General features: G+C 36.8%; 1 protein-coding gene and 1 long non-coding RNA gene across 2 annotated transcripts in view; one reads left to right on the top strand and one right to left on the bottom strand.

Annotated features, from left to right (window-relative positions):
* Positions 1-13871, bottom strand: part of RSPH3 (radial spoke head 3) — a 27260-nt gene that overhangs the window by 3100 nt on the left and 10289 nt on the right. The window contains exons 3-6 of the mRNA XM_040449251.1: positions 4885-5043; positions 2965-3110; positions 1739-1942; positions 12-174 (exon numbers count right to left, since the gene is read on the bottom strand). Of these exons, the coding sequence (XP_040305185.1) occupies positions 12-174; positions 1739-1942; positions 2965-3110; positions 4885-5043 (672 nt within the window). The remainder of the gene's footprint in view (positions 1-11; positions 175-1738; positions 1943-2964; positions 3111-4884; positions 5044-13871) is intronic.
* Positions 9534-11890, top strand: LOC121013241 (uncharacterized). Its single transcript, XR_005782595.1, has 3 exons — positions 9534-9544; positions 11630-11636; positions 11788-11890. It is a non-coding gene; the product is annotated as an uncharacterized LOC121013241 (long non-coding RNA).

Here is a 13871-nt window from a genome sequence, read left to right as displayed (position 1 = left end):
CCCCCACAAACCTCTTTCAACGGGGTCGTAGAAGTAGCCGCCGTCCCGGAGGCTGTCGAACACCGAGGGGAGAAGGTCGGCCAGGTACCGCTGGGCGAACACGCGCGCCGCCACTTTCTGCGCCGTCTCGCTGTGTTTGTACACCACCTCCCACTGCTGTCGCTTCCGGCGCTCCTGCACGCACAAGACACGCCCGCACACGGTTACTCAGCCGCGCGGTCCTCCCCCAGCGCCGCGTGTGCTGAGGACAAGAATCTGGACGCGGATTTGGATCAAAACGTGGACACCGAGGAATCCGTTAATGGTGCATGAAGGTTTTAGAGAATTTCAAACAAGAAGTCAAACAAGGGATGGAGCTTCAGGTGAAATTCATCTGCTGATCCATTTTTAAGCAAAAGAATTTCAACACGTGCACGGTTGACCGTATGGGTGTTAGCAAAGAATAATATATAACTATTATTAGCAACTAGTATTATAGTAAACTACCAATATGAAAATTATAGTTGCTCAGATATCTTCATTTAAAGTACCTGGGCCAACGAGTTGTGTCATTTGTAATGATTCTTTGAATTCATAAAATTCTGAAAATTATAAACCTTTTTTTGTTGTTGCTTTTTGTAGACCATAGGATATCTACAGAGCTAATGAACCATCTTCTCTGCTCCCATGTGGAAGTGGGAAAATTAACGTAGTTTCTTATTAAGTCTATTTTCAGAATTTAAGTAAATATAAATTTAGACGATTTGTATTCTTCATTGTTTTCACAGTTTATTTCCTGATAGCAAATAAACAAGAAGTTTCCTTTGATGAGCATTTCACTGATTATTTCAATAAAGCTAATACTGCCACTGATCATTTTACATTTGTAAACAAATGGTCTTCATTTGCATAATCTCTACCATAAGCCCTATGCCCTTTACGCAATTAATTATTCATTTTGGAGAAAAACTAAAAGTCAATTTAATTAGGTATTGAGCAGAATATCCCAACAACTAAGCTATTCTGTGCTGTGAGTGAGACTCTTTGGGAAATTGTTTGAACTCTTTTAGGTATTCAGTCACTCCTACATAATTTATACATTCGGTGTCCAACAGAGGGCGACAATTATTACCAGACCCAGAAAAAGTCTTAAAAGATGACTGAGCCTATCATTTCCTAATTGAAGGTTATTGGCATATTTTAAAAACTAGATCCTAGAACTTTTCTTATTAAAAGTTCTAAAAATTTGTAATGTGAAGCAATATTATGCGAAGAAGTTCTGGAGAATCCCTAGGGTATAGAGAAGGGTCTGGCCACTGAGAAAAAAGACCCAGAATTCTGTCTGGATCCTCTGCTTCTCCACCACACCCATCCCCAGTCTAGTCCACTTTTCCCTTCTACTTTTCTGCCACTGATTATGGAAAAACCAATACATTTCCTTTGCTAGGAATCTTGATATGTAAGACTGCCTTTCACTCAGGACATATGTGATTACAAATGAAATTAAATGTAATTACAAATGTAATTAAAATTACATTTAGAAACTTTTGGGAACTCTAGGTACATATATGTAAGCTGGTATTAAAGAATGTGCTTCTGTGTGTAAAAGTTCTGTGATCTATAGGAGATAACTGAGCAACAAACTCTTTTCTAACATATTTGCAAAGATCTCTAGCTCTATGACATACTACGTGTGATTCAGAACATGATCTGTTAAATATCCAAAGACTGTCTAAGAAAGAAAACTAGAGTTCTATACTTTTTCCTCTCTGTGTCGTTTCTCTTGCTCTGCAAGTCGCTGGACTTCAGCAAGTTCGACGTTGCGTAACTCTTCATACGCATACTGACTGGCCCGCAGGTTAGCCAACTCTTCTTCTTCCATTACTTCCAAAAGAGACTGCTCAATGGTCTTTCCCACCAGAACTTCTAACATTGGTTTAACTTCAAGATCAAAGTCAAAGAGCTTAAACACACAAAACAAAGCAAATTTAAAATCTGAGTCATGAACCAAATGCTGAAAGAAACAACATCCAGAAAAGTAGTCATGACAGGATACTGTTTATTGAGGATCTTGTGTGTGCTATAGATGCTGTGATGGTGCTTTACTTAATGGTTTCCAGCACTCAACACAGCCCCACAGGGCACACACAATAAGCATTTCATTTACAGGCAAAAATCATTTTGAGTCCAAATTATATAAAGACCTACAGAGCCATCAAAATGAACCCTGATACTCAATAATTTTAAGAGCAGACTCTGAAACCTGAAAGAAATATCTTTGTATTTCTCAGTTTTTGCCCTTTCGACTCAATTTTTACTGGTTTGTTTTCACTAACACTTTGAAGAACTAAGGAACAAGAATAAAGAGCATTTTGGTGGTTCTTCTCCAGGGTTTAGAGGCAGCTATACCCTTGGATGTAGTTTGTGAAGACTTATTTTATTTCTCAATTTCAATGGAAGTTCTTTCAAGTTTCTTCAAGTCTTAAATCTCACCCAAGTCATTATGCACATAAGCATGGCTTCTCTTCTTCCATTTCATAAACTGGCTTATTTATGTATTCTACATTGATATGAAGATGAAATTATTTTAGTTTTTTTCTAACATAGGGAGATTATCTTAATGAAAATTATATAATTTATAAGCAGCTAACAGTGGACCTCGTATACCAGTATCTTATACCAGAGAGGCTATTTTTCTTTATGTGGTACAAATTTACCTTGTATTCAGACATTAATCAAGTATGCGAACACACAAAAATCAAAGTGCAGACATTCTAAAAATATTTCTAATGATTTTAATTTCTGATCTGCAAAGAGGAGAAATCAGAATATGCTATTTCAGGATAAAACTATTATAAGTACAGTTGGAAAGAAATCCAATAAGTAGAATCTTTCTGATTATGAAGTGGTTTGTAAGCTTTTAACTAAACCTAACTTAACCTGTTTATAAAGAAGATAGAGGGAAGTCCAGATAAAGTACTGTACCTCTCCTTCTAGTATTTGGGTGGCCACATCTTTGCCAGTTTTGGCAGGAATAAAGAGTGGTGTTGGTGGTCTGTCCAAAAATGCATCTGTTTGGCATTCCACATCAACTTCTATTATACGGTCAGCAATTTCTTCAAGGTACATTTCTAAGAGAATACCATACGCATTGAGTTTGAAATTCTGGTCTCTTTTAGGCATATATGTGTATTGAAACTTTAACTCCTTCAAAACAGAATTAAATGGATCAGAAAACAAGTGCTCAAATGTGGGAAGAAATTCACATATTGTACTAAGCATTTTTATGTATTTGGAAGACCCAAGGGCTAGTCAGGCTAGGACATTTATTGAATGTTGAGAAAGCACTGAGCTTTGTATTGAAAACAGAACTAAAGGAGAACATGAGGCCTAGATGTTTGTAAGATGCAAAGTATAATTGGGGATGAAAAGTTAATAATCCACCTATAAAACTGAGTTCTAAGATAGTAAATGTGTAAAGATTTGAAAATTCCTGGATATTTAAAAAATTATGCACCATGTCACTATGTTACCTGATGTTCCCTCTAGGCTATAGATTATAAGCAGGCTTATGAAAACAGATTTCACCTTAGGAATAATTTATGTGAGGCAAGGTCAGCGTGGTTATCATGCAAAGAACATGAGAACTGGAGTCAGATGTTGAACATAGGACCTAGTCAAGTTACATCTTCTTAGAGCCTTAGTTTCTTTATCTGTAAAAGGGATCATAATTACCATCACAAGGAGTCCTTCTAATAATAAAGAAAGGAGATACACGTAGAGGATTGGAATAGTTTCTGAGATGTAGGAAAACTCAACACAAAGTAGTTGCTCCTGTATCATTTAATATTCTGCTGGTATAAAGAAACACTAAAATTTAGCTCTTACAGATTTACAACTATATTGCCTAATTACAGACATATCCTCATTCTAGACTTGGCCCCAGGGTAGGGAGAAAAGGCATGAAATAGTTCTCTTCCATTTGCCCTAACTACCCAGAAATAACTGATGAAGCCACTCATCATCTTGACAAGGTGCAAGGTGAATCCTTTTTTTTTTTTTTTAATGTTTTTACTTATTTTTGAGACAGAGAGAGACAGAGCATGAGCAGGCGAGGAGCAGACAGAGAAGGAGACACAGAATCCGAAGCAGGCTCCAGGCTCTGAGCTGTCAGCACAGAGCCCAACGTGGGGCTCGAACTCAGACCACGAGATCATGACCTGAGCCAAAGTCGGACGCTCAACCAACTGAGCAACCCAGGCGCCCCAAGGTGAATCCTTAATAGTTACATCAGTCCAAGGAAAACACCAAGTATTGTCTGATTACCAAGATTCTGACAACAACACAGCTGGGACCTCTAGGTCCAGGTAAGCCTCCCTAGCTCAGAACCGGCAGACAAGCAAGAAAGCCTGGCACTGGCCCAGCAGAGCTTGTGTGGCCTGGGGGAATATGCGCAGTGAGAGGAGATTAAAAGCAGAGAACAGAAAAGGCAGGGGTGAGAGAGTTGGAGGACTCAGATCTGGATGAGTTCACTCCTTTTAAAAGACAGACAAAGTGCCAAGATGGAACTACCCTGCTCTCTCCTCCTGTAGGTCCCAGCTGTGATTCATGTCGGGCTATAAAAAGAAAAAGGGAGAAATAATCACAGTTCGGGAAACGAGTATGTGAAAAGGGCTAAGACAGAATTAATTTGGTCATCAAATTCTTTTCTAACCCCATCTCATACCCGATGTAATAACATAGTCTATGAATCTGTTTAATGAATGGACTCCTACTACCATGTGATCGGAGCAGTACTGCATAGCATAACAGATATGTAAATAATGGAAAAGCCAAATAAAAATGAACGGGCTTAGAAAACTGGGCAAACCAAGGAGGCATGATGCCAATGGCATGGTCACATACCTGTCTGCACATCCACGTGCGTTCTGCCTTCCACGGGCTCGGGTGTTCGTGGTCTGAACTGTTCTTGAGCTCGCTTTTTGGCAAGAGCCCTCCTCTTAGCCTGTTGCTGTCTCTGAATTTCCATAGGATCAGGCTGCCCAGGCTGAGTGACAGAAAAGGCTTCTAAAAGTTAGAAAATCTTTCTCAAAGCACACAGAACTGCCATTGCAGAAGTGATTCCTGGATAGCATGAAAATATCTGTCATATAATGCTTTCTGATTTAATGATTACAATTCTATTTGAACTTTGTCAGGTAATTATAGTTATCTGATGAAGTACGTAAGTAAGCATACTTCAAAGTATGACTGTTAACTGGAATAAACAGTGACAGAATCCTATCTACTAAGTTGTTTTTCCTCATTCAAGTTTTTTTTACCACAAATTTCTTGGATGCTCAGTAACCTAGTATACTATATAACTCCTCAGTAATTAAGGAACTGAAAAGCACCAGGAGTTTTTAAAAATCTGAATTTCATTTAGACAAAATTTCCTTAAAAAATATATTAGCTCACAAAGAAAACATCTTAACCCAAACAAAGCCTGTCCAAGGGCACAAAACAACAGGTGACTAAGGCATTAAAAATATAATTATTCACAGTATTCTGCAGTATTTAGAGGTCCTTGATTTCATATCTATATCTCATTTTGTGGTCATTAATTTTTTTTTTAATGTTTATATATTTTTAAGAGAGAAACAGAGAGACAGAAAGCATGAGTGGGGTAGGGACAGAGAGAGAGGGAGACACAGAATCCAAAACAGGCTCTGGGCTCTGAGCTGTCAGCACAGAGCCCGACGTGGGGCTCGAATTCACAAATTGAGAGATCATGACCTGAACCGAAATCGGACACTTAACTCACTGAGCCACCCAGGTGCCCCTGTGGTCATTTCTTATAGCTAACCTGTCTTATTTCAAGGTAAATATATAGAGAGGGGAAATATGAAAGTACTTTTCATGAAAAAAAATTAATATTTAAAATTAGAATTGCAAAACATTTTAATTGAAATAACAATGTAATAACATTAAAAATTTTTAAAGGAATATATCCCATAATCCCATTTCCCTAATACCCTGGCTATTGTCATTTAAATGCACACAGTTTTTTGCAGTTGTGATAATCACACATTTTATATGGTTTTTCCTAACTTAACACTATCATAAACTCTCTCCATATGAGCGTTAAATAGTAGAAAGAAGAGCACTGGGCTCTGAAGCTCAGATGCCAAGTCTTCAGTTTATTAATTACTAGGATTAGTAAAGCTCAGACTAACAACCTAAGTTTTCAGATATCCTGTTTTCTCTGTACAACAGCAATACCAATAACATATATCTAAAGTTTTTGTTTGCAAGGAACAAATCCGATAATGTAACAAGCCTAACATAATGCCTGACATAGGAAAGCTCCTCTATGTAGTTAACATTTCCTTTTATTATAAAATAATTTACCCATATTTCTTTAAAAAAGGAAGAAAAAAGAATCACTTATACTTCCATTTTTCTAATATAATTACTAATATCATAGTATTATTATTGGGATCATCTAGTGAAAACTTTTTTCCTGTGTTCATTCTACATTATTCCAAATATCATGCTTGACTTATTTCCATTTTCTTACTGGAACAGAACTATTAATGTCAGCTCTGGAAAGATTTGGGATAACAAATGCAAGTAAGTTCATTGTAGAAATACATTAATACATTGCCCTACTTAACTGTTTCATAATCTAGTCAAAATATTTTTTAAAAAAGAACTTTTTAGGGGCGCCTGGGTGGCGCAGTCGGTTAAGCGTCCGACTTCAGCCAGGTCACGATCTCGCGGTCCGTGAGTTCGAGCCCCGCGTCGGGCTCTGGGCTGATGGCTCGGAGCCTGGAGCCTGTTTCCGATTCTGTGTCTCCCTCTCTCTCTGCCCCTCCCCCGTTCATGCTCTGTCTCTCTCTGTCCCAAAAATAAATAAACGTTGAAAAAAAAATTAAAAAAAAAATAAAAAAGAACTTTTTAAAAAGTTTTCTTTTGAAATCATTTATCAAAGATTGCAAAAATAGTAGAGTCCTTTGTCCCCTTCACTCAGCTTCCTGCAATATATAATTCATATAACTTCAGCACAATATCAAAATCAGAAAATTAGCCCTGGTAAAATATAAACAGATCTTATTCAGTTTTCACAAATTTCGCAAGCATTGATTTGTGTTTATGTCTGTGTGTATAGTTCTATGTGGTTTTATCCCAAATACAGATTTATGTTAGCTATCACCCAATCAACAGAGGGATCTGTTTTATCAACACAAAGGAGCTCTCTTGGGTATTCCCTTAGAGTTCTTAAGTCCTATATTCATTCCTATCCCCTGGCAACCACTAATCTGTTCTCCATCTTCATAGTTTTGTCTTTTAGAGAATGTTACATGTAAGGAATCATATAGTATGTAACCTTATGAGATTGGCTTTTTTCACTAGGCCAAATGTCCTTGAGATCCATTCAGGTTGTTACATATATCAATAGTTCCTTTCTTTTTTTTTACCGAGTAGTACTTAATTGCATGGAAGTGCCAGGTTTCTTTAGCCATTTACCTATTGAAAGACACTCAGTATGTGTTTTTGGTTTTTGGTTATTATGTATAAAGCTGCTATGAATGTTTGTTAATGTACAGGTTAAAAAAAGTTTATTTATTTATTTTGAGTGAGAGACAGAGACAGAGAGAGAACCAGCAGGGAAGGGGCAGAGAGAGGGGGGAACAGAGGATCTAAAGCAGGCTCTGTGCTAACAACGGAGAGCCTGATGTGGGGCTCAACCCCATGAACCATGAAATCATGACCTGGGCTAAAGTCAGATGCTTAACCGACTGAGCTACCCAGGTGCCCCTTACAGGTTTATATGTAAATATAAGTTCCCATTTCTTTGGGATAATGTCTAAGGGAAATTGTGGATTCAAACAGTAAGTAAGACTTGTTAGTTCTTATAAGTAGCTACTAAACAATTATCTAGAGGGAACGTACCATTTGACATTTCCATCAACAATGCATGAGAGTTCCAATCGCTTCACATCCTCACTCTTGTTACTATCACTATTTACAGGTTTCAGCTTTTCAACAGCTTTTTCCCCCACATTTTATTTTTGAGAGAGAGACAGAACCCAAGTGGGGGAGAGGCAGAGGGAGAGGGAGACACAGAATCCAAAGCAGGCTCCAGGCTCTGAGCTGTCAGCACAGAGCCCGATGTGGGGCTCGAACTCACAAACCGTGAGATCACGACCTGAGCCAAAGCTGGATGCTCAACCAGCTGAGCCACTCAGGCACCCCTGGATGATTTTTTTTTTAAATCTGAGTTTTGAGAATTCTTTAATATTCCAAATTTAAGATCTTTGCTGGATATGTGGTTTGCAAATATTTTCTTCCAGTTTGTAGCTTGTGTTTTTATCCTCTTATAAGGGTTTTCCATATCACAAAAGTTTTCAATTTTTTAAAAAGTTTATTTATGTATTTATTTTTGAGAGAGAGAGAGAGGGAGAGCACAAGCTGGGGAGGGGCAGAGAGAAAGAGAGGGAGACACAGAATCCGAACGTGAAGCAGGATCCAGGCTCTGAGATGTCAGCACAGAGCCCGATGCAGGGTTGGAACTCACAAACTGTGAGGTCATGACCTGAGCCGAAGTCAGATGCTTAACTGACTGTACCACCAGGATGCCCCACAAATTTTTTATTTCAATTAAGTCCAATTTACCATGCTTTCTTCTCTGGATTGTATTTTGGGTATTATATCTAAGAACTCTCTGCTTAGCCCGAGATTCTCAAGTGCTTCTCCTAAAAGTTTATAGTTTTACATTTTACATTTAAATTCATGATCCATCTGAATTAATTTTTTTGTATGGTGTATTCTTTAGGTTGTGGTTCATGTAATTTTTTTGTCTACAGATGTCCAATCGCTCTGCACTATTTGTTAAAAAGGCTATTTTTCCACTATTGAACTTCTTTATCCCTTTGTCAAAAATTAGTCAAGTGTATTTGTGCTGGTATATTTGAGTTTTCTATTCTGTTTCATTGTTCCATATAGCTATTCCTCCACTGCCCTGTGTTAATATGATTACTAATGTCATACATGATAAGTCTTAATGTTGGGTAGAGTGATTCCTACCACTTTATACTTCTTTTTCAAATTTTAAAATAAGCTTGTCTAGCCCTACATATATCTTGCTGAGATTGATAGAAATTGTGATATAGATCAATTTGAGGAGAATTAACATCTTTGCTGTGGTGAATCTTCCAGTCCAGGCATATCTCTCCATTTCTTTAGATGGTCTTGATTTCTTTCATCCGCACTTTGTAACTCTTATCTTATAGATCCTGTACATGTTGTGTTAGATTTATACCTAGGTATTCCAAGTGTTTTGAAGTGATTGTAAATGGTATTGTGTTTACAATTTTATTTTCCGTGTGTTCCTTTCTAGATTTATTATATCTCTGTATACAAAAATATGACTGATTTTTGTATGTTGACCTTGTACCTGTGATGTTACTCAGCCCACTTATTAGTTCTAGGGCTTTTTTTTATAGATTCATTGAGATTTTCTATGTATGTAATAATGTCATCTGCAATTAGGGACCGTTTTACTTCTTTCTTTCCGATCTGGGTCTCGTACTGGATAGAACTTCCAGTACTATGCTGAATAAGAGTAGTGAGGGTGGACATCGTTGCCTTTTTTCCCAGTCTAAAGGGGGAAAGCATTCATTCTTTCATCATTAGGTATGATAGGTAAGCTGTAGATATTTTGTGGATGCTCTTCATAAAGTTGAAAAAATTTCCCTCAATTCCTAATTTGCTGTGTTTATCATCAATGAACATCTAATTCTGTTAAATGCTTGCTCTGCATTGATAAATATGATCATGGGATTTTTTTCTTCTTTAACCTATATGATATGGTGGATTACATTGATGTACAAATGTTGGAATACCCTTGCATTTCTGGAATAAATCCTGCTTAGTCATGGCATATGATCTTTTTATATATTGCTGGATTCTATTTGCTAATATTTTATCGAGAATTCTTGCATCTACATTCATGATAGCTATTGGTTTATAGTTTTGTTTTTAGTGTCTTTGTCTGCTTTGGGTATCAGAGTAATGCTGATTACCCGAAGTGTTCCTCCTTCTTTTATTTTCTGGAAGAGACTGTGTAAAATTGTGTAAATTATGTAAAATCAATGAGGATTTTTTTGGTAGAATGAGGAATGTTTGGTAGAATTTTCCAGTGAAACCATATGGGCCTGATATTTCTTTTTTGAAAGCCTTTAAATTAGAAATGTAATCTCTTTTATAGTTATAAGGCAACTCAGAATATCTATTCCATTTTAGGTGAATTCTGATAGTTTATAGTTTGGAGAATTTGTCCATTTCATTTATTTTGCTGAATTTATATGTACGGATTTGTTTGTAGTATTCCAATTTTATCCTTTTGCTCTTTTAAGAGATGCAGTGTGTGTGTGTGCGTGTGTGTGTGGTCTATTTTCTATCTGTTGTTCCAACTGGGTAATTTCCATCAATTTGACTTTGAACTCACTGATTGTTCCCTATGTCAGCTCTGATGAGTTTGTCCTACGAGTTTTTTTTTTTTTTTATGTTAAGAATTACTTTATTAAGTACATAAAATGAAACAATTTTAAGTCTACAATTAAAATAACTATGTATACATCAGTAAAACTACCACTCAGATACTGATCATTTTACATATGAATGCCATGTTATTTACCACACAAAGCTTAAATATTACATACTACAGTTTTATACTTTATTATAACTTAAATTCTGATAAAAACGTTGCTCCTACTTCAATTTTTATGACTTATGGTTTTCATTATCTTTAAATTCCTTTATCCTTTATTTTGTACAAATGTGAACATTCAGGTTCAGAGACTGATTTTTGACCCAATTTGAATCTTTTTAACAGAGGTATTTAGCCTGATTATGAGTGTGATAATTCACCTCTGTCAATCTATTTTATGTTAATTTTAATGTTTCCTTGCTGTTTTTCGCACTTCCTCTCCAATCTGTAAAACTGGTATACTATAATCTACCTGTAACCTTATCTCAGTGTCAAATTTACTTATAACGAACTACTATATGAAGCAGGAACTACTGATTTTCCCTGGACAAGATGTACATAAAACAAGGTTTTCATCTACCACCTCCCCAACCAGGGATTTAGAAATTTTCTTTTTACACAGTATTCACATTATAAACTTGTTATTTTTTCCCCCTCTATAATAAAAATAGAGGACATAAAACTGTACTGATTTCCCATTTTGTCAGATTAACACTTGGAATGCCTTTACTCTATGTGTCCTGTCCACACTGACAAAGCCCTTTTATTTTACTTATGTTTAGCTGAAGAGCATGCATATCTTTATCTACATTACATACTAAAAATAACAGCACTTACTTGCTTTCTAAATTAAACATTTACCACACTTTTTCAGTTTACAATGAGAGAAACTGAAATTTTAGAATGAACTTACAAATCTATTTTTGCACTTAGTCTTATAACCCTATAGCTAACAATTTAATCTTAATGATGTTTAACTACCTTTAATGCTTACCCACTTTTTTTTTTACCCTAATTTTTTTTTTTCCATACAATTGTCTCACTACAATTGAATTGTTTTAACTTACGGTGTTTATGGGTTGCAGCAACATCATTTAACACATTTTTCAAGGACAGCATTTGGGTGATATACTTTAACTCCTGAATATCTGTGAATGTCTTCCAGTTGCCCTCGTATAGAAATGATAACTTAGCAGGATACAGAATTCTTGGCCCAAAATTATTTTTCCCTTAAATCTCTGTAGACATTGCTTTATTGCCTTTTTGGCATTTAGAGCTGCAAAAGAAATATCAGGTCAGTCTGACTTTTACCCCTTTATAAGTAACCTGCTTTCTCTGAATACTTGTAGAATTTTTTCTTTATCTTCCAGTTTAACGTCACTAGGGTATGTCCAAAGTGTTGCTTTCTTTTCGTTAAGTTCTACTGGTAGCCTATGAGCTTTTCTATTTACCGATCTAGTTAGTCCCTCAAATCTGGAAAATTTTCTTCTATTGGTTCCTGAATTATTGTTTCTGCTTCATTTGCTTTGCCATCTATTTCAGGTATTCTTAGTATGCGTGGATTGCAACTCTTGGAGAGATTCTGTAGATGTCTCTTCTATCTTTTCCCTTTTTTTCTGCATGCTGAGTTTCTCTTGTTTTTCATTTATTTCTGTAATTCGTTTTTGTGACTGACCGGGTTTGCACGTTTCCGTTCTTTTTCAATTCTCTTATACTTTCCCAAGTGCTCGGACAGTAGCCTCTTTATCTTCGAGCATAGGTCTGTAAGCTCCTGTACCATATGATGGTCCATCTTTAAAACCTCTTCAGTTTCCACTTCTACATCCGTTTCAAGAGGCGGCATTTTCTCAATTGTAAGCAGTTTCTGCTGAACTCAGGTATTACGACGTTTTGAACAGCGCTTCTTAGTAATCTGACCAAAAGTGACGATTAGAGAATGACGTCTGTCTGAAAACCAAACGAAAGATAACTGTCCTATGAGTTTTTAACTTTGGTTATTGCATAATTCAGTTCTATATTTTCCATTTGGTTCATTTGTAGATCTTCTATTTCTTTGCTAATATTTTCTGTTTTTCATTTATTTTAAGAATGGTCATAATTATTCACTTTTTTTTTTAATTTTTTTTTTCAACGTTTATTTATTTTTGGGACAGAGAGAGACAGAGCATGAACGGGGGAGGGGCAGAGAGAGAGGGAGATACAGAATCGGAAACAGGCTCCAGGCTCCGAGCCATCAGCCCAGAGCCTGACGCGGGGCTCGAACTCACGGACCGCGAGATCGTGACCTGGCTGAAGTCGTACGCTCAACCGACTGCGCCACCCAGGCGCCCCATAATTATTCACTTTTGACTGAGGCACTTTTTATGATCATTGCTTTATTTATTTTTAAAATTTTATTTTTTACTTTTTAAAATTTACATCTAAATTAGTTGGCATATAGTGCAACAATGATTTCAGGAGATTCCTTAATGCCCCTTACCCATTTAGTCCATCCCCCCTCCCACAACCCCTCCAGTAACCCTCAGTTTGTTCTCCATATTTATGAGTCTCTTCTGTTTTGTCCCCCTCCCTGTTTTTATATTACTTTTGCTTCCCTTCCCTTATGTTCATCTGTTTTGTCTCTTAAAGTCCTCATATGAGTGAAGTCATATGATTTTTGTCTTTCTCTGACTAATTTCACTTAGCATAATACCCTCCAGTTCCATCCACATAGTTGCAAATGGCAAGACTTCATTCTTTTTGATTGCCGAGTAATACTCCATTGGATATATATCTATACCACATCTTCTTTATCCATTCACCCATCAATGGACATTTGGGCTCTTTTCATACTTTGGTTATTGTTGATAGTGCTGCTATAAGCATGGGGGTGCATGTGACCCTTCAAAACAGCACACCTGTATCCCTTAGATAAATGCCTCATAGGGCAATTGCTGGGTTGTAGGGTAGTTCTATTTTTAGTTTTTTGAGGAACCTCCATACTGTTTTCCAGAGTGGCTGCACCAGCTTGCATTCCCACCAATAATGCAAAAGAGAGCCTCTTTCTCCACATCCTCGCCAACCTCTGTTGTCACCTGAGTTGTTACTGTTAGCCATTCTGACAGGTGTGAGGTGGTATCTCATTGTGGTTTTGATTTGTATTTCCCTGATGATCAGTGATGCTGAGCATTTTTTCATGTGTCGGTTGGCCATCTGGATTTCTTCTTTGGAGAAGTGTCTATTCATGTCTCTTGCCCATTTCTTCACTGGATTATTTATTTTTCGGGTGTTGAGTTTGAGAAGTTCTCTATAGATTTTGGATCCTAACCCTTTATCTGATATGCCATTTGCAAATATCTTCTCGCATTCTGTCGGTTGC

Source organism: Herpailurus yagouaroundi, unplaced genomic scaffold, assembly GCF_014898765.1.
Source record: "Herpailurus yagouaroundi ecotype Mexico unplaced genomic scaffold, PumYag 198, whole genome shotgun sequence".
In the NCBI taxonomy this organism is placed as follows: Eukaryota; Metazoa; Chordata; class Mammalia; order Carnivora; family Felidae; genus Herpailurus; species Herpailurus yagouaroundi.
The sequence above is the reverse complement of the archived record's forward strand: the minus strand, read 5'-3'. Positions and strand labels throughout refer to the sequence as shown.